The following is a 26,160-nucleotide window of genomic DNA, read 5'->3' as shown; positions in this document are numbered from 1 at the left end:
AAGTCCCACTTTATCTTTCAACCACCCTCCACCACCTACTAGTCTAACCTATCCACCTCCCCACCGTAATTACATTACTACCATCTCCACTCCACATTACCTTACTAGCCATCCCTCACCATCACCATCCAACATCACCATACCATACGATTACACCCACCTCACTACCACACCACTTTAGGCCCCTACGTCTTGGTACGAATACCCGATCAAAACCAAAAAGTTATGTACCATACGGGGAAAGTGCTGTATCACAATCTGTGATCCCAAGACGTACCCCCTCCCACACCTCCACGCCCCGACCCCCCCCCCACCACACCGCCACACTCCCCACCTACTCCCACACTAACACACCTCACCCCCCAAACCCTCCACTACCCACACCCTCCCACACCCACCTCACACCACTAGCACACTCCTCCCCTATACCCCACACTATACCCCCCAGGCTTCACCACCTTGAACGATGGGCAGAACAGTGGCAGATGAAGTTTGCGCCCAAAAAATGTTACGTCATGACCATCACTTTAAAACGCGACAAGTCCCAGTTCCCATACCATTTGTGTGGAACCACACTGGAGGGGGTTAGCGTTCAAAAATACCTTGGAGTCCACATTTCTACATCTCTCAATTGGTCAAAGCACACGGAGGAAGTCAAGAAGAAGGCTAACGCAGTACTGGGTATCCTACAAAGAAATTTATCTTCCTGCCCAGCTGCGGTTAAAGAGCAAGCCTACAAGGCGCTGGTACGGCCACTGGTGGAGTACGGGACGGAAGCATGGAGCCCCCACACTAAGAAGGACATTCAAAAAGTTGAATCTGTACAACGCCGCGCTGCCAGATTTGTGTGCAACGACTACGGAAGGCATAGCAGCGTCACGAATATGCTGACACACCTAGGATGGCACCAGCTAGAACTTAGGCGAACAGTATTCGACTCTGTCATGTTTTATAAGATCCACCACGGGCTAGTAAAAATCGATTTCCCGAGTGATGTAATTCGCAAACCTGGTTCCTACGCAACCAGGTCAAGCGTCAGGAACACACGCCAACTTACACTCCCGCCTCCCAGTATAAACCAATTCAAATACTCCTTCTTTTCAAGAACTATCCCCGTTTGGAACTCTCTGCCCCAACAAATGCTAGACCTCAGCTCTGTCGATGAATTTAAGATAGCCGTCACTGGCGAGCTGGCCCGGCAATGATTTAGTCGCCATACTACCCATGTACATGTGTATTGTTATCTCATCATCTTATCGAATTGTTACGTTTATTTATTTATTTATTCATTCATTTATTGTTTCTTTTGTTTTATTTATTATTTATTTATTATCAACCGTAGTATGTGCATGGGTAGTTGGTACGCTGCCCCTCATTGCCGGATTAGCTCGCTAGTGGCAATTATTGTATTTAAAGGTTAAAGGTAAAGGCCCCTACGTCTTGGTACGAATACCCGACCCAAACCAAAAAGTTTTATTCATCCGCCATATTTTGCCGGTTCTGTTAACCAAACCACAACCAATTTAATAAATACCCGGTTGTACAATGGCCGAAACCGGAAACAGCGACATCTATTTTCATCTAATACTCGTATAACCACGAGCGCAGTCCCCTCAGTTTCTAGCACAGAACACTTCCATGATATTCCCGCACAATAACATAATCATTCGTTGTATTCATCCGCCGTATTTAGCCCATTTTGTAAACCAAACCGCAACCAATTCAATAAATACCCGGATGTACAATAACCGGAAACGGAAACAGTGATATCTATTTTCATCTAATACCCGTATAACCACGAGCGCAATCCCCTCATAACCCCTCACTTCGCTACATACGGAATACCTGCAAGACAGACAAACCAAGAACCGCGAATACACATCTCGGGTATGTACACCCTCCTTCCCACACATCCTACATACTAGCTATCACATCAAGACACCCGTATTCTCTCCCCTTCCCGCTACATGCATAAGTTCCCACACTTATTTATCATTTTATCCACCACATACAGCCACTAGCCAGGACCACCACATGCACCATTTTATCCACTACACACTCCCCCCTCCTAGCTCAGCCTCTATTCTTTTTTTCTCTTTACCTCATTCCCCTGCGCGCTACTTTTTACTTTTCAGACCAAGCCATGTACTCAGGCGAAGCCAGGCGATACACAGGTTTGGCAATTGCATGCACCACGCTTCACTAGAGGCATTACTAACGAGCGTGTAGGGGCGGGTGATGAGGGCCTTATCATTCGAAACACGCTTCATATACGAATCATCTCCCTAGTTTTTTCCCCTTTTACTCCCACCATCATCGCCGGTTTTCCCCTAGCTTCCCCCTAAGTCCCCCCGCTTTCATCTCCAGGTTCGTATATGACCAACCAACAGACCTCGCCCCCTGAAGAGAAGTCTTGGTTGGCGTTACATGCCTTTAGTTCTACATTTCGCAGAGCTCTTTGAAATGACCTACACACTTTTGTCTTATTGGTTTATTTTGTTATGTCCATTTTGCATATACATGCCGGTTGTTTTCTTCGTGCCTTTGCCTTTTCCCCTTATCTCTTACCACCGATTATCGCTTCATCTGGGGAAAACTATCCTTCCTGTCTTGTTAACGTTTCAGCGTCATCTCCACTCTCACCGCGCTCCCTTTGTCGCCTCCCGCGCCCCTGCTTCGTCTTCTTCTCGCCGTTTTACTAGCATCAATTTCCATTGTCCGCAATACACCCTTTCACCGCTACAGAATTTTTTATCTTTTCTCGGCGTTTTCGCAACACTCATTCGGTCTCTGTTGTTGTTTAATTTCGCCTGTCAGTCATACCATTTACACACTTCATTAGATACATACCTCCACACATACCTCACCCTCCCCATTACCGCTCACCATTTCCTCCCTACAATCCAAACACTTTTCTTTCTCTTATCCTACACATTACTTTCCCACCCTACACACAACACACTTTCCCATAAACACTACACAGTCTTTTCACAATATCCCTGCTTATCATTCTGTTCACACTCACATTACCCCCCTTTATCAGATTTTATTAAGCCGCCATCACCTCTCCACATCCGCTACACAACACTAGCAACAAGCTTCCGATTTTAACTGTTTTAATCTCCACATAATACCATATTTACTAACCACCTTCTCTACTAAACAAAAAAAAACCCTTCATTCATAACTCTCATGTCGTTTTATTATCAACCCCATCTCTCATAACAACCTTAACCCGTAGTCTCATAACCCATAATCTTAACCACCCGAACATAACCTTACACAATAACTTCTCCGTTTATTACAATCATTTAAGTTTTTGTTTGCATTCTTTCCTGTAGAATGGTTTTGTTCCGATACACATTTTTAAGCTGGTTTCCGCTTTGTTAATTGCTTCACTTACAATTTATTCATCGAATCAGGCACGAGGCCACTCGAGTTTTAGCAAACAATTATCTCCGTTCCTGTGGCACATGCGGCCTCATTGTGTATGGGGGAGATCTGTTAGGTCTGTTTTGCGTTCTTTTCTGGAGAATGATTTTGTTCTTATACACAACTCCAAGCTAGTTTCTGCTTTGTGAATTGCTTTACTAACAGTTCACTCATCGGGTCAGGCACGAGGTCACTCGAGTTTAAACAAGCAATTATCTCCGTTCCTATAACACGTGCGGCATCATTCTACACTCTAACCTTTTGCCATCGCTGTTAGAACCCTTTGTCTTTCATGTAACTCCATCAATACACATATTTTCCGTGCAAATTCGCATCATTCACGGGGTGTCTCCATATCCCCGCGCGACAAAGCTCAGGTTCTCAACAAGCAGTTCCAAAGTGTGTTCACTGTGGACGACGGAGTTCTCCCTGGACTTGGCCCAAGCCCGTTTCCGCATATTAGTGATATCATTTTCACCCCTACTGGCATTAAAAAACAACTAGACAATATGCAGACATGCAAGGCCTCAGGCCCTGATGAACTTCCAGCACGCATCCTACACGACTTGTCAAACTACCTAGCCAACATGTTATGCATCATCTTCCAACAGAGTTACGATAAGGGGACGCTCCCTCAAGACTGGTCTACCGCCAAAGTAGTCCCAGTCCACAAGAAGGATAACCGTGACAACCCCGGCAATTACCGCCCTATCTCTCTTACGTGCCTCTCCTGTAAAGTCATGGAACACATTGTGCTAAGCCATTTAAACAAACATCTATCTGCTTTTAATATCCTGTCAGACCTGCAACATGGCTTCCGCAGCGGTTTCTCCTGTGAGACTCAATTGATTCTTGCTACACATGACTGGGGCAGCACACTTAATTCTCATGGCCAGGTAGATGCCATTATGCTCGACTTTAGCAAGGCCTTCGACAAGGTGTCCCACGCAAAGCTATCCCATAAACTACATCACTGTGGCATACGTGGAAAGACTCTTGGTTGGATTGAAGCCTTTCTAAACAACCGAAATCAGTTCGTAGTAGTTGACGGGTCCCATTCCAGTCAGGTTCCTGTGACATCAGGTGTCCCCCAGGGGACCGTGCTTGGCCCAACCCTCTTTCTTGTGTTCATTAACGACATTGTTGACCAATGCAGCTCGGTAACTCGCCTATTTGCAGATGACACAGTGGTCTACAGGACCATTCGATCTCCAGCTGACCATGTGTCCCTCCAACACGATCTTTGCAACCTTGAAGCCTGGGCTCGGACTTGGCAGATGGAGTTTAATGCCTCTAAATGCCAATTACTGCCGATCACCTTGAAGAGAAATAGCAGCTTGTTCAACTACTCTCTAGACTCCCAGCTCCTGAATTCTACAGACGAGCATGACTATCTAGGGATCCGCGTAGCACACGATCTCCGCTGGAGTAGGCATTGTTGTAAAGTCTCTTTGAAAGCCAACAAGACTCTTGGATTATTACGACGTACCCTCAAACCCTGTTCTCAGAGTGTAAAGGAACGTGCGTACTTTTCAATGATAAGACCGGTCATGGAATATGCTTCTCCAGTATGGAACCCCTTCACGGATAGAGACATCAACAAATTAGAACAAGTGCAGAAAAATGCGGCGCGTTTCGTTACTGGTACCTACGACCCCAGGGCAAGCTCATCTGACCTTGTTAAATCCCTGAATTGGGACTCGCTTGAAGTGCGACGTCAGCTCGCCCAACTATGCCTCTTCTATAAAATCCGCAACAATTTAGTGAACATTGCTCTACCTCAACAATTTCAGCCAAACCTTCGACCGTCCAGAACAAACTCCTCTAAATATAACCAGATTCAGTCCAATGTACTTTCCCACTCATACTCTTTTTTTCCTAGAACTATCAGGACTTGGAACTTGCTTCCCTCCGAGGTTATCGAGTCCTCGTCGATTGACTCCTTTAAATCAAGTGCACTGCCAGTCTTAAGATCCTTACGGATCCCTGGCCACCTTCGCCGCCTATAATACCTTGGCGCCCCCTAGAAATAAGCGCAAGCTTTAATAGGGTCTAACATTTAAGCATTATGCATTAAGCATGAACTTATCTATTTCATGGTAACGCATCGGCTTGTGTCAAAGCGTTCGTTCGTTCTAAAATTGGTCGCATAATTAACTTACCGAATATGCATAAGTGCTACGTCACTTCCGTTCTATTCTTAACCCAGAAAAGTTAGTTTTCTTTGTTTTCTTTAGTCTTATAATATTATTTCTTATAATATTTCTGCGCTACAATTTATTTTACAATTACTTTCGCTGTAATAGAAACTATTCTATTATTTTTGGTGTTTTTTGTACACTTTTTGGACATATTTCCTGTTCATTTTTTACATCATTTAGGCATTAGATTCATACTCTATATTGTCATAGTAATGGTCATGATATACTATTTCATACCTAGTAGTTCCCACAAATACATCTACTCCACATCTCCCTCACCACCACTCTTACCTATACACCGTACCAATTTTTCCCCCACCAACACAGCCATTAGTCATCTCCATACCACACCATATTATTATTATTATTTTTTTGCTTTTTCACCTACCCACCGCACACTACCACAACCTATTCTAAAGTCTCACTTTATCTTTCAACCACCCTCCACCACCTACTAGTCTAACCTATCCACCTCCCCACCGTAATTACATTACTACCATCTCCACTCCACATTACCTTACTAGCCATCCCTCACCATCACCATCCAACATCACCATACCATACGATTACACCCACCTCACTACCACACCACTTTAGGCCCCTACGTCTTGGTACGAATACCCGATCAAAACCAAAAAGTTATGTACCATACGGGGAAAGTGCTGTATCACAATCTGTGATCCCAAGACGTACCCCCTCCCACACCTCCACGCCCCGACCCCCCCCCCCCACCACACCGCCACACTCCCCACCTACTCCCACACTAACACACCTCACCCCCAAACCCTCCACTACCCACACCCACCTCACACCACTAGCACACTCCTCCCCTATACCCCACACCCCTTACCCCACCTACACACCTCAACTACACCCCAACATGCCACTACCACCACCCCTAGGCATACAGACCCCCACACTACCCCACTACCCCAACACCACACGCCCAAAAAACACACAACCACCCCGCCTACAGCCACCTTCCCTCCTACACATAGTACAAACACATACATACCCACATCCCTCTCACAAATTAAATCTTACTCTATCCTTACCACACAACATACCTACCCACTACTACCACCCAGCTCTATACATGTCACAACCCCCTTTCTCTCCCCCCTCATAACTGGCTAACCACCCAAGTACCCCCCTACTCGAATCACCCGCACCCAACCACCCACCTACCACACAACAAGCACCCCCTCATTCCTTACCCCACAAACAGCCCCATACCAACTTCACCCATACCACGCCATCATACAACCCACCACGATTATTCCATACCCCAGCACAACACCAACACCCACCTAAGCCCCACACACCTACACATGCACTTCCTCCTCCCCCCCTCACATTTTCCTACACTCTCACCTAAAACAAACACACCTAACACACCCTATACAAGCCAGACCCCTGCCAACACAAAAACCACAACCCCCCCCCTTCCCATGGCCACAACACTACTCACCCTACAACACAGCAAACCAACCACACCCTACAGCAGCCACTAGTCCTACAACCAGCGCTCCCTCCAACACCACACCATACAAACATTTACCCCACAGCACAAAACCCTACTACAAACAACCACACCCTATCACCCACCCTACCTACCCACAAACCAACACCTTACGATCACCTAACATCACGATACATTACCACCCACATTTATACCACAACCTCACAAATTTTAATCGTCCCCCGCACCACCACCATTTTAAAACACATAGACCCATCACACTTAATTATAAGCCTCTTCTACTCCACATCCCCCTCACAACCACTCTCACCTATACACCATACCAATTTTTTCACCCACCAACACAGCCATTAGTCATCTCCATACCACACCATATTATTATTATTATTTTTTTGCTTTTTCACCTACCCACCGCACACTACCACAACCTATTCTAAAGTCCCACTTTATCTTTCAACCACCCTCCACCACCTACTAGTCTAACCTATCCACCTCCCCACCGTAATTACATTACTACCATCTCCACTCCACATTACCTTACTAGCCATCCCTCACCATCACCATCCAACATCACCATACCATACGATTACACCCACCTCACTACCACACCACTTTAGGCCCCTACGTCTTGGTACGAATACCCGATCAAAACCAAAGAGTCAGAGCCAACCAGGAAAGCTTTTTTAAATGCTGTATTTGGCGGAAACACATTGCTTTGTAACTTGTTTACGCTAGTTTCACACATGTGTTTAGTCTCTTAATATTTGCAGGTATTTTGACGTTTTTTCCCAATTTTCCACAACTTCATAAGTCTAGAATCTGTTAATATAAAGTTGATAACTAAAGTTGACAATGTCTGATAGAATAAAAGAAGGGTCAAGTAGATCCAGTGTCAGTAGTGAGTGCGATCGTGATGTAGACTTTGAAGGTTATTGACTCCGACATTGCTGAAATTGAAGATAATGATTATGCTGACCCTAGTAAATCACCACCGAAGAAGAAAAAAAGGTTGCATTCCAAAACGGTTTTTAATCGCGAATGGTCACGGCTGTTTCCTTGTATCCAGAGTGTGAAAGGCCAGCCACATAAAGCACACTGCACGGTTAGTATAATAACATACAGGCGGCAGTAGTAAACATAGAATCTACTATTTACTCTAGATCTATTACAATGTCAATTATGGTCAGGTCTGTTATAGGCCTGTCAGAGTGTCAAAGCATATATCTACATGTAGATCTATATATATCTTAAATTTATAATTTATAAATAAACATTTATGTTTATAGACCTGCAAAAGTAGATCTAATATTATACAGAAATATACAACATGTAAAATAAAAAATCCAGTACAATATTCCTATAGACAGGTCTTTTGAAGTGAAATAATTGCTATATGTCTTTACATAATATTTATGCAAATCAGTGATAAAACTCTGAATCTACACTGAAGATGCAAGCTCTTTCATTATGAACATTAAGTGTAAAAGTGATATTATAATATGTGGAATATATTTTTCAAACAGGGACATTCACAGGTAGAAAGAAAGGTTATTTTTTTTGCTATTTCTGTGTCAAGAATTTCTTTCTGTATTTTTCTCATTTTATAAATATATAATAATATGTACCTAATATGGGAGTAAGTATTGGTCCAGCAGGATATTCATTGTAAATATGTGGTTATTGGGTTATTTACAATTACATATATTCTTTCATCTTATTTTTTCTATAAATTGCTTATAAAGGTGATGGGAAAACTGGTTTTAATGTAGAAGGTGTGAGATAGTAGAATCCTTAGAGCTTATTTATTTCTCTCATCTGAACTTATTCAGAAACTGTCAGGCATTTAGATATATATGGTGTTTGTCAGACGATTTTTAAAAGTGTTGATATTGAAAGTAACTGAATATTTTTTGACAATACATAAATATGATAAATAGTAATTTATTACAATAAATTAATTCATACACTTTATGATTATACATTCAGTTATAGTTTTAATAATTACACAGACTGAGTAACTATAAGTTGCATGAAAATATATATATGTACATGTATACTAGGCGTATATAAAATTTTATATAATATTAAAAACATAATTTTATAACTGAATCACTTCAGGTGATTATCATATATAGCATGTCTTTTACTCATACATATTATTATTACAGGTGTGTGATGCAAGTTTCTCTGTCTGCCACCAGGGAAAGAGGGATGTGGATCGCCATCTTGCAGGGACAGAGCATAAGCGTGCTTCAAAAACAACCTCAGAACACAAGTCAGTAAAGTCATTCTTTGTGGCCGACAAGCAAAAAGATGCTGTAACAAACGCAGAGGTACTCTACACAGGGTACATACTAGAGCACAATCTGCCATTTGAGTCAACTGCACATGCTGGAGAGTTGTTTAGAAAGATGTTTCCAGACAGTGAAATTGCCAAAAAGTATGGTTGTGCTCCAACGAAAACAGCTGCCATTGTAAACTATGCCCTGGCTCCTGAAATGTTGGACCCTGTGGTACAGTACATCAAGACACAGCCATTCAGCTTGGCTATTGATGGCAGCAGTGACACAGGAACAGCAAGCATGTATCCTCTTGTGGTGCGCATATATGATGTAAATCGAGGTGAAGTGGCATCTCAGTTCTGGCATATGTGCCTGATATCTGACTGTACTGCTCAAGGTATTTTCAATTCTGTCAGTGATGTATTTCGAGATTATGAGGTTCCATGGGAAAATGTGATTGGACTTAGTCTTGACAATGCCTCTGTCAACATGGGCAAGCACAATGGCCTGTACAGACATTTTGAAAGAAAAAATGCAAGTGTTTACACTTTTGGATGCCCATGCCACATTGTGCACAACACAGCCAGCTATGGAGCCAAGGCATATGCGGAGGCTGCAGGGTTTGACCTTGGTGATTTCTTGGTGGACATCTACTATTACTTCGACAACAGCACCAAGCGTCAGGCCTCCCTGAAAGATTTTTGTGACTTCTGTGACCAAGATTACAGGAAGATCCTGAAATATGGGGCCACACGGTGGTTAAGCAGGGAGTTGTGCGTATCCCGGGTGCTAAAACAGTACCCTTCCCTGCAGAGTTATTTTGCTAGTCAGCCCGAATTAAGATCAGACAAGCGATTGTGTAGGCTGAGGGAATACTTTGCTGACCCTAAAACAGAGATTCATCTCATGTTTTTTCAGTCAATTCTGCCAGTCTTCAGTGAGCTCAACAAGCAGTTGCAGGGGGAAGAACCTCAGATTCACTGCTTGCGGCAAGGCTTATCCGATTTCCTGCAAAAGCTCCTTGGAAGGTGCATGCTGGCAACATCGTACAAGGACAAGGACCTGGATGATAGAGCTAGCATGAACTTCGAGAATGAAGACTTATTCCTATCACCAAAAGATGTCATGATTGGCTTCACCACAAGGACTACCATGCAGAAGCATAATCTTTTGCCAGAAGAGGAGAAGAAACTTGCACAAGATTGTCGAAAATTCATGACAGCTTCATTACAGTATGCATGCAAAAATTTTCCATTGAAAGATCCTTTGCTCAAACATGCTGAGTTTCTGAACTTTCATGAACGTGCAAACCAAACATTTGACAGTGTTCAATTTTTCATTTCTAAATTTCCCACACTGGAAGCTGCCATGGAAGGAAAAATGGATGCTCTGTATGATGAGTTTTGTGCGTATCAGGCTCTGGGCAATGACAGTCAGCTTTCTGATCTTTCACGTATCGATCACATATGGATGTATCTGGGAAAAATGGAGGGCAAAAATGGCCTCAGGTTTGGTCTGCTGGCACAAGTGGCACAGTATGTCCTTGTTCTGCCTCACAGCAATGCTGCTGAAGAGCGTATTTTTTCAACTGTTGAGAAAAATAAAACTAAATATAGAGGCAGCTTGTCAAATACAACAACACTGCCCTCCATCCTTACTTGCAAGACCAATTATTTCAACCACACCCATTGCTATAAGTTTAAGCCAACTAAATCTGTGCTTCAGAAGGCAAAAAAAGCTGCCACAACCTACAATGCTGACCATAGCAGTACTTCTAAGTGAAATTTTATGAGAACTGGTTTAATACTTATTTACAAATAATTTTGTAAATTTCGATTTTAACATTTTTTCAAGAAATAGCGATGTTGATAATTATAACACAATAAATAATAGCAATTTTCGCCTTCCCAAGATCAAAACTATCTGGGGTAAACAAACTGTTTTGTACTATGCATCCACTGAGTGAAATGAACTGCCTGCTGCGGTCAGGGACTGTCAATCTTTAGCAAATTTTAAACATTATTTGTAAATACTTAGTTGTGACAATCTTAAACCACTTCTTGTATATACTGTATCTTTAATAATTTAAAATCATTTTTATATTATATTTATTTTATATTTAAGTTAGGGCCCTTCTAAAAACCGCTTCAGCGATGTAGGCTCCCTCATTAAATATTAGTGTTATTACTCTCAGAACAGAATAAAGGAATTTACCAGTCTTTTAGGTCCAACAAAGAAGCAGCTGATAAATAAATTGCCTCCTGTGACCAGAAACATTTGCTACTGTTCAAAAACATTTGGGAAGAATTTGCTATTATCTATAATAAAAAGTGGATTGATCTCTTTTGCTCATTAAAAGGAAAACTAATCGTTTAGGAAAGAGCTAGGGTAACACCCTGTACAAGCATGCAATGGCAGATCATATTCCATTGTTTGTAAGTATCAATAGATGCATAAAAAATTTACATGCCAGGGTGTGGAGAAAAATAATGAAAAAGATAATCCAACAAGGACACCAAAATAGTTTTATTTAGTAAATCAAACAATTGGGACTCTGCAATGGCAGATCATATTCCAATGTTTGTAAGTATCAATAGATGCATAAAAAAATTACATGCCAGGGTGTGGAAAAAAATAATGAGAAAGATAATCCAACAAGGACGCCAAAATAGTTTTATTTAGTAAATCAAACAATTGGGACTCTGCAATGGCAGATCATATTCCAATGTTTGTAAGTATCAATGGATGCATAAAAAATTCACATGCCAGGGTGTGGAGAAAAATAATGAGAAAGATAATCCAACAAGGACACCAAAATAGTTTTATTTAGTAAATCAAACAATTGGGACTCTGCAATGGCAGATCATATTCCAATGTTTGTAAGTATCAATGGACGCATAAAAAATTCACATGCCAGGGTGTGGAGGAAAATAATGAGAAAAAAAATTCCAAAAAGGACGCCAAAAGAGTTTTATTTAGTAAACCCAACAATTTGGACTCTGCAAAAGACATTCTCTTGTCAGAAACCAGGCAATGGGAACTATGGCACTATGAATGGAAACCTGCGCAATATACATAATGCAAACTTGAATACTGGGGTGATGTTTGCCAGGCTAGAAAGCAACAGAGGATGCTTTACTGATGTGCATGAAGACTGTGAGGATCCAACAAGTATTGACCCATCTGAGGAGTACAGGTAATTAAACACAAAAGAACTCAAGGAAAAGATCAAAGAAAAAGGTAAAAAAAACAAATGGACTTGAAAATTCAAATAAGCAGCAACTTGTAGTTTCTTTTAAGTATGTCATGAATTCAGTTATGGCATGCAACAGCCTTAATATATACAGTCGAAGCTCTCTGAGCGACCGCTCTTGTAAGCGACCAGCCCGGATAACGACCACGATCACGAATCACAGATCGAATCACCGATTGATTCCATTTTAATTAAGCTCCCAAAAGCGACCAACACCTATTGTTCAAGTTTTTGGCGCCCAGTGGTCGCTTATGAGAGCGAGCTCTCGTAAGAGATCAGCTCCGTTAACGACCACAATTCTCAGTTCCCAAGGTGGTCGCCTACGAGTGTGAGTTTTTCTGTATATGGTGTTGGATAAAGGCTTAGTGGAAATAAGCCTTGTGCGTAAATCTTGTGGTTTGCCTGTTGTTTACAAATACAAATGAGCACCAACATGGGTGCCTACCTCACTGGCGTTGAGATCGGGGATAACGCGTTCTACTTCAAAAGTCCCAGTAACATTTTTTTTCCTCGTTTTCTTAGGCTTGTCGTCATAAATATATGTAGTCTACAGTAGGAATATTGTGCAAAACATATCTTGTTTTTAATTGTGATAACGCTGTTATCCCTCGCGGGCTCAGCAAAATGTGAGCCCAGAGAAACTGCTGGCTGGAATGGGGCTTCGCATCAGGATCAAATCCAACAAGAACGTAGTGAACTTTCTAAATGTGACGCTCAAACTGCAAACCGCTTGTATCTACCGTACACTAAAGAAAATGCCAGCCTACACTGTATGTCCCCTGGGAAAGCAACCACCTATTGTCATCAAGATCATTCCAGAGAGAATCAACAGCAGACTTGCGTCCATTTCATCGGACAAGACCGTGTTCGGTCAAGCGATACCCCTGTATCAAGAAGCGCTGGACAAGAGCAGATATAACCACACCCTTTGCTTTCAATAGACACACCACAGGAACAATAGGGGGAACAGAGCACGCAACAACATAATGTGGTTTAATCCCCCCATACATGAAGAATGTTAGCACTAACATAGGCAGTAAGTTCTTGGCTCTAGTAGAAACATGTCGTAGACAAGGTAGCCTACTTATGTAGAAAGATCTTTAACAGAAACACAATTAAGATATTCAATAGTTTCACAGGCAGCACGAAACACATCATCGATAGCCATAACAAACAGCTTTTAAAAAATACCAACAAAATCACCAGTAACCCTGAAACGGAGAAGCACTGTAACTGCAGGGGAAAAAACGCATGCCTCCACAATGACAAATGTCTGCAAGCCTGTGTAATTTACCAAGCAACTATAATGCGAGAGGACAATAATAATAGACCAGATATAACAATCGCAATGCGTTATTCCGTAACGAGTCCAAAAGAAATTCCACAGAGCTTAGTAAATATGTTTGGCTCCTCAAAGACTAGGGCGTTCAGAACGATATCTATCTAACGATATCTATCTATCAATCCAGCAAGTAAACAGTGCAGCTTATGCATGTGTTTGTGTCTGTAGTTTAATTCTCCCACTCATGTACATTTAACATGTATATTATACATAAGGTAATGGTAACCTATTATCGGACACTTTAGATTTACGCTAGAATATCTCGCTTACAAAACACAATTGAGTCAAAACACAATTGAGATTTTACAGCTAGAAATCACTGACTATTAAACATAATAATTCGACCAATTTAACAAAAATTTGATGGTTAATTTTGGGAGAAAACAATCGTTCGTAAGACGAGTTGTGAAGCCCTATTATCGGATACCTAGCCCTATTATCGGACACCCTAGCCCTATTATCGGACAGCAGATTTCTTCTAAAAAAACAACAGAAAAATCATGCTTCATTTTCATTAAAATACTGCAAACAATAATTGTTGACATACGTACTTTGCAAAACTCACAATAGTTTTTAGTTTGAGACTCTTTCTTCCCCGTAGCAAGCGATTCAAAACACATGCATCACGTGCATGACAAACTGCACGGCAAAATGTGCCTTTGCTCATCGATCGCTCAAATTTACGTTAAATCGTTCGATGATTGCTCGACTGTCCGATAATAGGGCACCGAGGTTAGGTACGAACAATTCGAGCTATCCTGAAGTGTCTAAGGAAACAGAGGCCAAATAGCATCCTGGGAGATCAACAACAAAATGGCGGAGCCATTTCGGTAAATCTTGGACTTTTTTACGGCTTCTTTTCGTCCTCGCGTATTCATTGAAAGAGGATTTCAATCGCCATTTTGCGGTGCGTGAGAGAAAATTATTTCTAGTTTTGCGAAACAATAAACACTCGTAAAAAGCTTCGGAATACATGTTTTCTGAATGTTATTTTTTCGACTCGATTTGTCATTTTTCGGCATGTTTTCCTATTGTTTGAGATATTTACAATTTTTTTTGAGTATCCAATAATGGGGCACTGTCCGATAATAGGTACCACTACCTTAATATTCAAAAGAAATATGTTTCATGGCGTTTTCCATTTTAGATTGGCACATTGTTCTTAGCACATTTTAGTCATGTTCTATTTTTTAAATTTAAAGACATGATTATTCAAGCAATGTTTCTCTTAAAATCTACTGCACTATAAAATATCTCAAAGACAAGGAGATAAGCTAGTAATAATATAGACAGGACATGCTTGTCACACTTCATTCTTTACACAAGAGCACTAAAAACATGATAAAAAACGTTGACATCACAATGCACGACTTGGACAAGAACCTCCAGCCCTAAACACTGAGATAGCTATCTGCATTCCGAGCTGCAATATTTCAATTATTTCCTTACCTCTATCAAATTACTTACTGCGCCGGCCATATTCAACGGTGGTAGAGTGGAATGAAGCCGTTAATTCACTCGCTATTCGTCGCGGTCTTTCTCTTTTGCACCAACTGGCAGCTTCAAGTAGTCGTTAGCTCATAATTTGTGGCTTTTCTTTCTTATAAATGCTTTAAATTTCTGATGTTAATCAGATAAAAGCAAACAGACATCTTGCAGCGGCACATGCGCATGCACAACTAATGGGTTATTTCGACCCAGGGTATTTCAGCTTGGCCGTGAACTATTGACAGCCCACGGGCCTTAGGAGAGTTAGAGCCGAGGATTCTTTTGTCCCATCTATTCATATTAAACAAAAACATGAAATCACTGTATAATCTTTAGTTCTTAGGTTTGACCGAAACAATCAAATGCTAGTACTTTTGTGGTGGCGTTGCTATCACCAACATTTGAATAAATGGATTTATAATAACTACGACCAAGGGACTTGCCTTTAGATTATGATGCAGATTCGATTCTGAAAAAGTATTATTAGTTCTCACGGAGAAGTGAAGTGCTCGACCTCAGGATTAAATCACTTTATTCTTATAGGGGGGGGCGTTTGGGGGGGGGGGGGATCGCGGACTCCAAAGGGAGCCCAAATCTTGGTACACACAGTAAGACAAACGCCGTCCAAATCGAAGCTGGCAACGCATGTATGCTACTCAGGGAGGACACGGGAGATTTTGTTTCAAAGAATGGCGGCTTGTTCTACAGGAAGCCCAAATCGATTGAGCTTGCTTTATGAGTAAGTACGCAGCTGCTTTGTCTCCTATTATCTTTGTTTTACAAAGGAGTTCTTTTGTCTCTATTCTTCTCGTTCTTTGTGTCGAGGTGCGAATATTGTTCATTTGCCCAATCAAATTGCAGCTTGTAAGAGCTGCGTACTGGCCCTGCTTTATTAATACCAGCAAAATTGATGTTGCTCTCGCTTGCACAACTTCAATTTCAGAAGAACATCAGGAAAACTTTTCTGTTTTTCGGCTGTGACTACGAGACACCCTCTCAGTAAATCTAACCCACTACAACCCAAGTTATACATTGAAAAATAAGGAAAAATACCACATAACATTGTTGTTTTGGTGATTTATTGGAGTTATTCTAACAAACAGTTATTAATAAATGATGCTTGCAGACTTTTAGCGATTAGTGTACATAGCCGTAGCATAGGCCTCGAATTATTGGGAGGGGGTACGATACAGAAACATTAGGGACCTTAAGCAGCGACGACGGCAACGTGGACGACGACGGCAGAAAACAATGAGATTTGATTCAGAATTCAATAGCAGCACGTGAAAATGCGTTCTGTCTGATAAATTTCAGCCGTTTTCCCTAAAACCACGACGTGAAAACTCCAACTTTCACGGTCAATTGAGGACGCGGGACGTTTGCAGTGTAAACTCCTCTAACCACGTTCGCTACTGTAGAAATAATGTCCTTAGTTTATTTTTATCTATCTCTGACTATAATGTTTTGCTTGTTCCATTGCAATTAAATTATAATTGATCACCAAGCGACCTTTTCGATCTCGTTGTCCTAGCCGTCGCCGTCGTCTTTGCTTAAGGTCCCTTTTAAGAAAACAATGGGGGCACAGCCACGCCCCTACTGGTCATTTCCTTATAATTTTTGAAAAAATTGGGGGGGGGAGGGGGGGGGGAAGGCGTACCCCAAACCCCTGCTACGGCCCTGGAGTATGCCTGTGATTGGTCATGCTTTTTCTCCCTGCGCTTACCTCCAGCCAGGCACATTAAACCGGTGCATTACATTAATCTGAAATAAGAAAAATAGACCCGCTAACAGTGACGACCTTCAGTAGCAGCGCTACTAAGAAGAGTACAACAACGTTTTTTCAGTTAGTGGGGTCCTGTGGTATCTGAGCACGAGAGCGAGGCGTTGGCAGACTGTCTTCAACTCTTTATAACCAGGGTTACCGCCAGGTTACCCCCTGGGGTCACCAGTTTTATGACACTTCTACTTATACTGTTACTTTCCTTGTTGTGTCTTTAAAATGACAAAAAGACTGAGTGCAATAATGGATATTTACCTACTACTACTACTATTACTACTACAGAAGAACCCCGATTTAACGAACCTCTATATAACGAAGTCCTTGGTATAACTAACAATTTCCTACCTTCAGCCTGGCCAAAATAAGAGTAAAACGTATGGAACAGAACCTCGATATAACGAACCCTAGATATAGCAAACACATTTCTCCAGTCCCTCGGTACTTTGTTAAATCGAGGTTATACTGTATTACCGCTGAGATGCCCAGAGCTATGTAAATCAATATGTATATAGCAGAAACGCTAAAAAAGACAAACATTTATAACCAGCAGAGTATATAGAGCCCCATCAAAACTGTTGTGTTTGGAGACCAATTTTCTTGTGCAGTGCTACCTATCTCTTAGACACAAGAAAACATCAAACTTTTATTGCGTGGGCCAATATTGAGAAATTGTATAACTAGAAAGACTAAAGGCAAGCTGTAGAAAAACTAGGTGGTCTGCGTAGGCGTGGTGTAGACAAGGTATGAATCAACACAAGGTTGAAAAGGAATGTTAAACGCCTCTGTGAAACAGAGTGGTTGCGCTGACGTTTCGAGCGTTAGCCCTTCGTCGGAGCAAATATTGAGAAAGCCTATTTTAGACAACAGATGTTTTCATCTCTGATGACATTGCCTGATGACACTCGTTTAAAAGTTTGAATTAATAAATGTTCCAACATACTTTCACGTCCCCCTTGTCTATATATTCTACATTTTCACAATGACCCAAATACAGGGTCAGTCTTTATGTCTTGAAACATTTACGATTCACTCTTTGAGGGGTGTGTAGCCTACTTGTAGGCTTTGATAGTTTTTCCGGCACGAAAACCCCGAAAACACGACGTTCGCATACCACGGCCGCCATCTTGGGTAACGCGCTCAGCAGGGGGAGGGGGGGAGAAAAAATCCGCCGGAAAAACTATCAAAGCCTACTAGTAGGCTAAAGGGTGTGCTGCTTCAGGGCTGTAGGGCGTGGCACTGAGGGCACGGGCTCCGCCCTAATTTATTTTTCAAATTATAGGGAAATTACCCGTATAAATTTCCGTATGGTACCTAGCCCCAACACTGTGAGGCCTGCAACAGCTTTGTGTAAAATGAAGTCCTTTATCAAGCCGAATGTCTAGCTCGCCTCGCAATTTTCAAGCACTTAAACTTCGTGAGAAAAGAAGTCATTACCTGATTACTGAAATTGCTTTTTAAAATGCTTATGACGGTAACAAAGAGGCAAAGGTTAATAAAGTGAATTACCACCAGGAGCTTAGAAAATAATCCATACATCCATAAAGGGCAAGTCCCCTATCTGTAACTGGACTAATCTCCAAGTCGCTAGAATAACGTATGAACTGTGCACATTATATTATAGAATAAAAAGTTGAGCATTGCTTCTTGTACATCGGAGACTCTCTTAGGCTGTGAATAAAGAATAAAAGCATTTCAGTAATTTTTTCCTCAATTTGTTACACACCAGGGGTTGGAATTGAGATATTTAAAAATATTGCACTCAGTCTTTTTGTCATTTTAAAGACACAACAAGGAAAGTAACAGTATAAGTAGAAGTGTCATAAAACTGGTGACCCCAAGGGGTAACCTGGCGGTAACCTGGTTATATTACTATTTAAAAATAGTGCAAATGAGACCTGTATCAGAACCAAACAATTGTAGGGCCCAAAGCTCATAAAAATACAAGACAATAAACGCAAAACAGTACATTACTTATATAACGAATTTACCGGTCGAATTTCGGTGTGACAGACGATTTTGGCTTTTTACGAAAGCCCCTTTCCGCTTATACTCCCTTATGGTGCGGTGTGTTCAAAAGGGGGCAGTCTAGGAGAGGCATTCAGACGGAGAGTTTAACGTATTACTTTTATTGAAACTTAGCCTGGGATTTTTTTTTTTTTTTTGGTGTAGGGAACTTCGTGGGAAAACTTTGAGGCTCAGTATTTTATCCTGAGTTTCTCTTTACTGTGAAAAGAAAAAGATGCGGGAACGGGAACCCATACCTTTACAACTTATGTCGCGTTTTTATTCTAATGTCAGGTATTTAGGGAGCAAGTATTTTCTGGGCTGTAAGCTTCTATCATAGCAACCCTTTGACTTTGAATGGCCTCGTGCCGTTCTGTTACAGTAGCTACGTACGTGCCCCCAGCTGGCCATGGACACTTGTTCACGTTTTATAATTGAGTTCATCCTGGGAATGTGACCGTGCATGCCTTTACCTTTACAGCCGTACAGTTCCATCTTGATCATCAACTCGTACGCCCACAGCCTCGGCCTCAAGCGCACATAGCGGGCTGTGATATTCTGAGCCAAATCATTCCTGACTGTCTCCAAATGAGATCGATGTCCCTCGAATATCTACAAATAGATCAACATATTCATTATGATCTTAATCACAATAATGACAATGACAATGACAATGATAATGATAATGATAATGATAATGATAATAATCTTCATCATTTAAATCAAAACATACAGTCATTAGCAAAATAACGTTAGCAAAATTACCCCCACCATCATTGTTTTATTGTTTTACATATTCTTTATTAGTATTAGTAGCAACCGTGAGCCTTTTCTGTCTTTTATTTCTGGCTGATTTGTGTGCGCTGAATTATTTTGCCGCCAAAATGCTGGAGCGCGCGCGAGTTTGCAACACCAAATCACGTGATTCCGTAGTGTAAGTCAATTATTTATCCCCTTACCACATTCCCACTGTTATTCTTGTGCATTGTCCATGTGGTCCCGTCTTGGCTGAATTCGAGGGCATATTCCTTTAGCTCCAGGGTTCTCTGCTGTACAAACTGAGTTGCCACTCCCGTGACAACCATACTCTTCCCCAGATCCACCTGATAAATAAAGAAGTCCTATTGATTTTTTTATCCATTTTACTAGTACCTAATTACTAGATAACAATAAGAAGACCAAGGGAATTTTAAGAGGGCCAAAGAGTAAATTTAGAATGAGCCGTATTAGCCTTGAAACTAGTCAAGGCAGTTTACAATCACTGAGTGAAATAGTGCTTTCAAACCGTGGTACCTTAAAGCCGCATTGTCACCAGTTTACTTCCGGTCGATTACGTAACAATCTCCGATGATTTTTAACGGAAAACGCGAAAAATATTTCAAAATATTGAAAGCAGTGTGTCTTTTGGAAGTTTCTTTGAGGTTGTGATTGATAATTTAGAACGGATGGCCTGTTATATATCTCGGATTAAAATGGATTCTTTTGTCTTTTAACGGTTGAGGTTTCCGTCGGACCTCCGGAAGTAAACTGGTGACAATGCGGCTTTAAATGTTGTACTTCAAGGGCCAGCAAGAGCAAGACAAGACGCCACACCTCTAGACCCCGACAATGAGATTTGTGTAACAACACGATATTATTTTATTCATCAAAAGAAACAAAGGTAATTTCATAAATCTGGATGGTCATTCTACACGCTTTTTTGTCTGTTAAGGCCTTGCAAAAAAGAATAAAATATAAGTTCTTACAGAGAAGTGAAGTGCTCGAACTGAAAGATTGGCTGATTATTCAGAGCCGTAGCTGGCCGCGTAAGATTTGGGGGGGGGGGGGGGGGGGGCACAATAAAGAAACATTACGAAAATATTGGAGGGCACACTCACGCCGCTTTTGGTCATTTCTTTATAATTGTCGAAAATATTGGGGGGAGGGGGGGCATATGCCCCCAGTACCCCACCCCCTGCTACGCCCCTGTTATTAAATTTCTGGGCTGAGCACTAACCCTTTGTTTCATGGTTCCTCTGTATTTATCTGTTTATAAGTTTGTAAAGGAACAAAAATAAATTCCTTCTAGTATTATCATATTAAACAAAAGAATTTTTTTATTGAAGGCACTGTCTGTCTGACCTTCAAAGGCTGTTCTTATCAAAAGCACCTCATGCAGCCAGACAATTAGCTGGGGAGGGGATGTGTGCAGGCATTGTTATCATGAAAAAAAGTATATTTTAAAAGAGACTGTATGTGGTTGAGTGGGAAGGGGCGCAATCCCTGTGCTCATCCCTAGCTGTATTCCTGTACTTTCCAAGTAAGCTATTTGGGTCTTATGGCTATAAAAATAGCTATTGAAATGATTACTGTTCATGCATTAACGTATAGAAGTACTATACAGAATTTATTATCTACTGCTTCTCCCTCATGATAGCTTCTGTAGAGAAGTACACTGCATTACTATATGTTTCAGTGCAGTATTATATGTTTCAGTGCATCTCATAAAAGCAAAACTTTCCACTTGGGATATGGTGACAGTGTAGAGAAATACCCTGATCATTATTATAAATAGTTTTTTTTGGAGTGAGAAATCCCTCATCGACTTTCACGCTAAAAAGTTTGGTCATCCTCTCTGTTTTGAAGTTATAATCAAAGTAAATCCAAAAAGCATATGTTTCACAATGCAATTTTTCAAAATTGAACATATAAAGATAATATGTTTTTGACATGTTTGCAGTTTGATAAAATATGCTTTTGCTTGTGTTTTTACTCCCTACATAGCTTTTTGCCTTGGCTATTAATCATGTAGCAATCGATTTAATCTTATTTCTGGTACAATTATTCGCAATCATAGTAGTTCTGGACTGGACATTGCTGTGGAAAAATATAAAATACTGCAAACTGTAGCTATCGAATTGCTCAGTTGTATTTGTAAATAAAGCCTTTACCTGTTAACAGTCATCGGGCAATGGCAATTGGCCATTCCAGCTATAAAACCATGCGTGCACTTACCATGGGAACCTACCTCAACTACCGGCATGCAGCCACGCTTCGTTTTATGTAAGCTTAAAAAAGCGCGGGTAGTTGAGGTAGGTTTCTATTATTAAACACACGCAATCTTATAGCTGGAATGGCCTATTTTGGGTGTTTGTTAGTTGTTTTATCATCGATTGACTAATTTTAAAAGCCACGAAAAGCAAAACCCGTAAAATATTGGATAACAATTCGTCGTTCTTACCAAACAGTTCTTTGTTTTCGCCATCGTATTCGCGGTATAAATCAAAGGAGGATTTTTCAATATCTTTCAAAATACCTTTCAAAATTATCGTAAACGCGGGCAAGTGCGAAAATTCATGGCCGCTTTTGTATCCCTGACTGCCAAGGGAAGCCCAAGTCTAATTACCGGCCAACGAAAGAATCCCGACGTCCAATTCCAGCGTGCATGTAGAATAAACACTGTTTTTGGGGGAGGGGAGGGAGCTTTTTGCTTCCAAGATGGCGGCGGCTTATGACTTATGCGGCTTATGGCGGCGAAATTAGTGTTGCAAAGAAAGAAAAATGCTAAAAGTAAAACCACTCTTCCACCTTGTTGTTCCGCGTACCTGGAGGTAGTTATCCAGATCCTTGTTGCTTGGAAACCATCCAATTTGGTCATAGCCGAACCGTGCATACTTCGGGAGGAAGTTGCCGTTCGTACGACTTGCAGTAATAGCATTGTCAGGAATCCTGAAGTCTTCAAGACCCAAAGCATCCCCACAGGCTGTGGTTCAACAAAATGTATAACAATATTAAGGCTGTGGTTCAACAGAGTGTTACTATATCTTCACAGCTGTAATTAAACATATAAGCATTTTCACAGGCTGTGGACTCAACAGAGTGTTACTATATCTCCACAGCTGTTATTCAACATATAAGCATTTTCACAGGCTGTGGTTCAACAGGAAAAGCTTACCATGACATATCCATAGTGTTCGATTCACACAAAGACATTCGAATGCTCACCTCGACATCCACAAAGTTCGATTCACAGACAGGCATTCTAATGCTTTTCTCGACATCCACAAAGCGCGTTTCACACAGGAATCCTGATGCTTACCTCGACTCCTCTACATCCACAAAGTTCGATTCACAGACAGGAATTCTAATACTTTCCTCGACATCCACAAAGCGCGATTCACACAGGACATCCTAATGCTTTTTTATTTATTTACAAACTTTCACCGTTAAAAAAAAAAGACTAAATCGTACTAACTAAATATAAATGGTGGGGGGAACACAACAGAGCTAGGCTCCACAGAAAGTGCACCCTTCCGACTAAGATTAAACTCATTCCCAGAAATAAGAGACAACATGTCCGCCACGCATGCGTAATAGTGCACATACAATGTCAAAATGGCTGCCATTTATTATAAGGAAATGTGGGGAGACATCACAATTTATCAAATTTTCTCGTTTCAGAGATTTTGGGCTCACGATGCAGGACTCGAAAAAAAACCCTTGCCATTCGAGTGATACACTTTACGTTCAAACGATGCCAGAGAAAGCCCTATAATTGTTCCTTGGACATTGCACTTTTGTTCGCTTGAGAGCATACAATCCTCCATACATTCTCTGTAATTTCATTGAAATCGGGCATAAAAGTAGTCGTTTAAAAGGTAGAACTGTTCGCTGCATCACAGGTGCAGGACTCGAAATTGGTAAATCGACTATCCTTCCATCAAATTGGCCAATAAAATAGGCAGTAGCGCCTCCCAATCTTGTTCCCGAAGAAATAACATTTGATGTAGTTATGCCTAGTTCTGTAACCATTATTGTTGTCTTTAAGATACAGACTGAAGCAAGGAAAACTGTGCGCTCCGCAAGAACAACTTCTCTCTCTTCGTCCGTTCTCCATTTTGTTTTTAAACGGCCCCACGGCTTTCTGGGATAGACACAGGGGAACCATAAAGCCTTTCTAAAATACATTTTTTTATTTGCGCATATAATGTTTTCCAACCTCAGCAAGACTGCCGCACTTCCATTATCATTGGACGTATCAAATCAGAGATGCCCCTTGCACGTTTAAATACCGCTTATACTACTTTTATTAGGAATTTTAGTCAACCTGATTAAAAACTTAGAGTGTAACAACAAAAGGGAAGCCCCTGTGCTGACCGGAATCTCGTTTTTATTTGTGATACCGCTGTTATTCCTCGCGGGCTTAGAAAACTGTGAGCCCAGAGAAACCGCTGGCTAATGTCCCTTATTTCTGGGAATGTAAGAAAATATATATAATTAATAACTAATCTAATCTAAATCTGTTTAACTAAACTATGTGAGCAATAATATAAAATAAGGATATTGATAGGTAAAATATTAACAACTATGTAGAAAATATGGTTTGTAACAATAATAATATAAAATTGTGATAAAATTGACATAGTAGCAGCAGTTACGAGCAGAAGAGACAGTAAGGTTGCGGGAAAGGGGGCACTTGGGGCAAATGGATTTCCAGGTGTTAGTGTTATCTGTTATCTGTGTTATCTGTGTCGTAGCTGTTAGTAAACGCAGATAAGCAGTGGAGGGTTAAACAGGATTTAAACTGGTTAAGTGAGCTAGCAGAGCGAGTAGACGTAGATAGATTATTCCACAGTTTAGGGATACGATTGAAGTAGTTTGATTGAAAAAGTTTAGTGCGACATTTAGGAAAAGAGAGATCGAGTGCAGAGCTGTGGCGGGTTAGTCTTGTTGACTTAGATTTGACAAACGATTCTATGTTGAAATTGTAAAAGCCTTCACGGCATTTGTAATAAAAGAAGATGCCCTTCATCTCATGCCAGTAGGATAGCGGTAGCAGGTTCAGTTTACTTAGCCTTTCCTTGTATGGGATAGAGTCCTGTATACTGGTGTTTAAAATAAATCTAGTTGCGCTTCTTTGTAGCCTTTCAGTAAATTTTATGCTCTCTATAGCCTGAGGTGCCCAAATTTCACTAGCATAACCTACATGTGGCCGTACAAACGCGAGGTAGAGCGTGTGCTTGTGGTTCTCGCTAAATGTATCTAGGCAATGGCGGCGTAGAAATCCTAGTGTTCTAAAACCCTTTGCTGTGACATTGCGAATGTGGAATTCCCACTTGAGGTCACTAGTAACAGTGATAGCATGTGGAGCATGGAGCATGCTTGCGAGTTATAGTGAGGATCTCGCACTTCTCTGCGTTGAACTTTAGCCTCCAGGCGTCATTCCAGCTGTGGATGGCGTTTAGATCCTCTTGCAGCGAGACACAGTCTTGCACGGTGGTGACAGTGTTGTAGCACTTGAAGTCATCGGTGAACAGAGCCGAGAGCCTTACCTCGACATCCATGAAGCTCAATTCACACTTACTCTTAATGCATACCTCCACATTCATAAAGAATTATTCACACACAGATATTTTGATGCTTATCTCGACATCCATAAAGCGCGATTCATACACAGACATACAAATGCTTACCTCGACATCCATAAAGTTCGATTCTCATGCATACGTGTGTCTCCCAGCTTATCGCCGCTATGCGTATGAACCGAGCATAGACAGCAGGCGTGAGGTCCACCTTTGAGGTGTCGTACTTGGACGAGGGACCGGGAAACTCCTTTACCTGTAGATAAGCCGAGTTTTTAACTTTCAAGTTGACCGTCACACCTTTTATTTGTATGGGAGGGGGGCAGTCACACCTTTTATTTGTATGGGAGGGGGGAGGGGGGCAGTCACACCTTTTATTTGTATGGGAGGGGGGGGCAGTCACACCTTTTATTTGTATGGGAGGGAGGGCAGTCACACCTTTTATTTGTATGGGAGGGGGGCAGTCACACCTTTTATTTGTATGAGAGGGGGAGGCAGTCACACCTTTTATTTGTATGGGAGGGGGGGGCAGTCACACCTTTTATTTGTATGGG

The 26,160-nt window shown here is 41.3% G+C and overlaps 1 protein-coding gene and 1 long non-coding RNA gene across 3 annotated transcripts in view; both read right to left on the bottom strand.

The window, feature by feature from the left end:
• The window catches only part of LOC125570114, a 35,829-nt gene extending 20,139 nt beyond the window's left edge, over positions 1–15,690 (bottom strand). Inside the window, exon 1 of the long non-coding RNA XR_007312478.1 lies at positions 15,443–15,690. This is a non-coding gene — a long non-coding RNA (uncharacterized LOC125570114). The remainder of the gene's footprint in view (positions 1–15,442) is intronic.
• An 853-nt stretch (positions 15,691–16,543) lies between these two features.
• LOC5515249 overlaps positions 16,544–26,160 on the bottom strand; it is a 49,805-nt gene continuing 40,188 nt past the window's right edge. Inside the window, exons 34-38 of one of the 2 annotated variants that reach the window (XM_032384890.2) lie at positions 25,718–25,862; positions 22,850–23,007; positions 20,225–20,368; positions 19,739–19,877; positions 16,544–18,929 (exon numbers count right to left, since the gene is read on the bottom strand). In XM_032384890.2, coding sequence (XP_032240781.2) covers positions 18,925–18,929; positions 19,739–19,877; positions 20,225–20,368; positions 22,850–23,007; positions 25,718–25,862 — 591 coding nt within the window. In that variant the 3' untranslated portion in view covers positions 16,544–18,924. Of the gene's footprint in view, positions 18,930–19,144; positions 19,878–20,224; positions 20,369–22,849; positions 23,008–25,717; positions 25,863–26,160 lie in introns of those variants that run through there. The other variant, XM_048730931.1, reaches the window with a different exon arrangement.

The sequence above is a fragment of the Nematostella vectensis genome, chromosome 8 (genome assembly GCF_932526225.1).
Source record: "Nematostella vectensis chromosome 8, jaNemVect1.1, whole genome shotgun sequence".
Taxonomy (NCBI): Eukaryota; Metazoa; Cnidaria; class Anthozoa; order Actiniaria; family Edwardsiidae; genus Nematostella; species Nematostella vectensis.
This window is presented reverse-complemented; position numbering and strand designations above follow the sequence as displayed.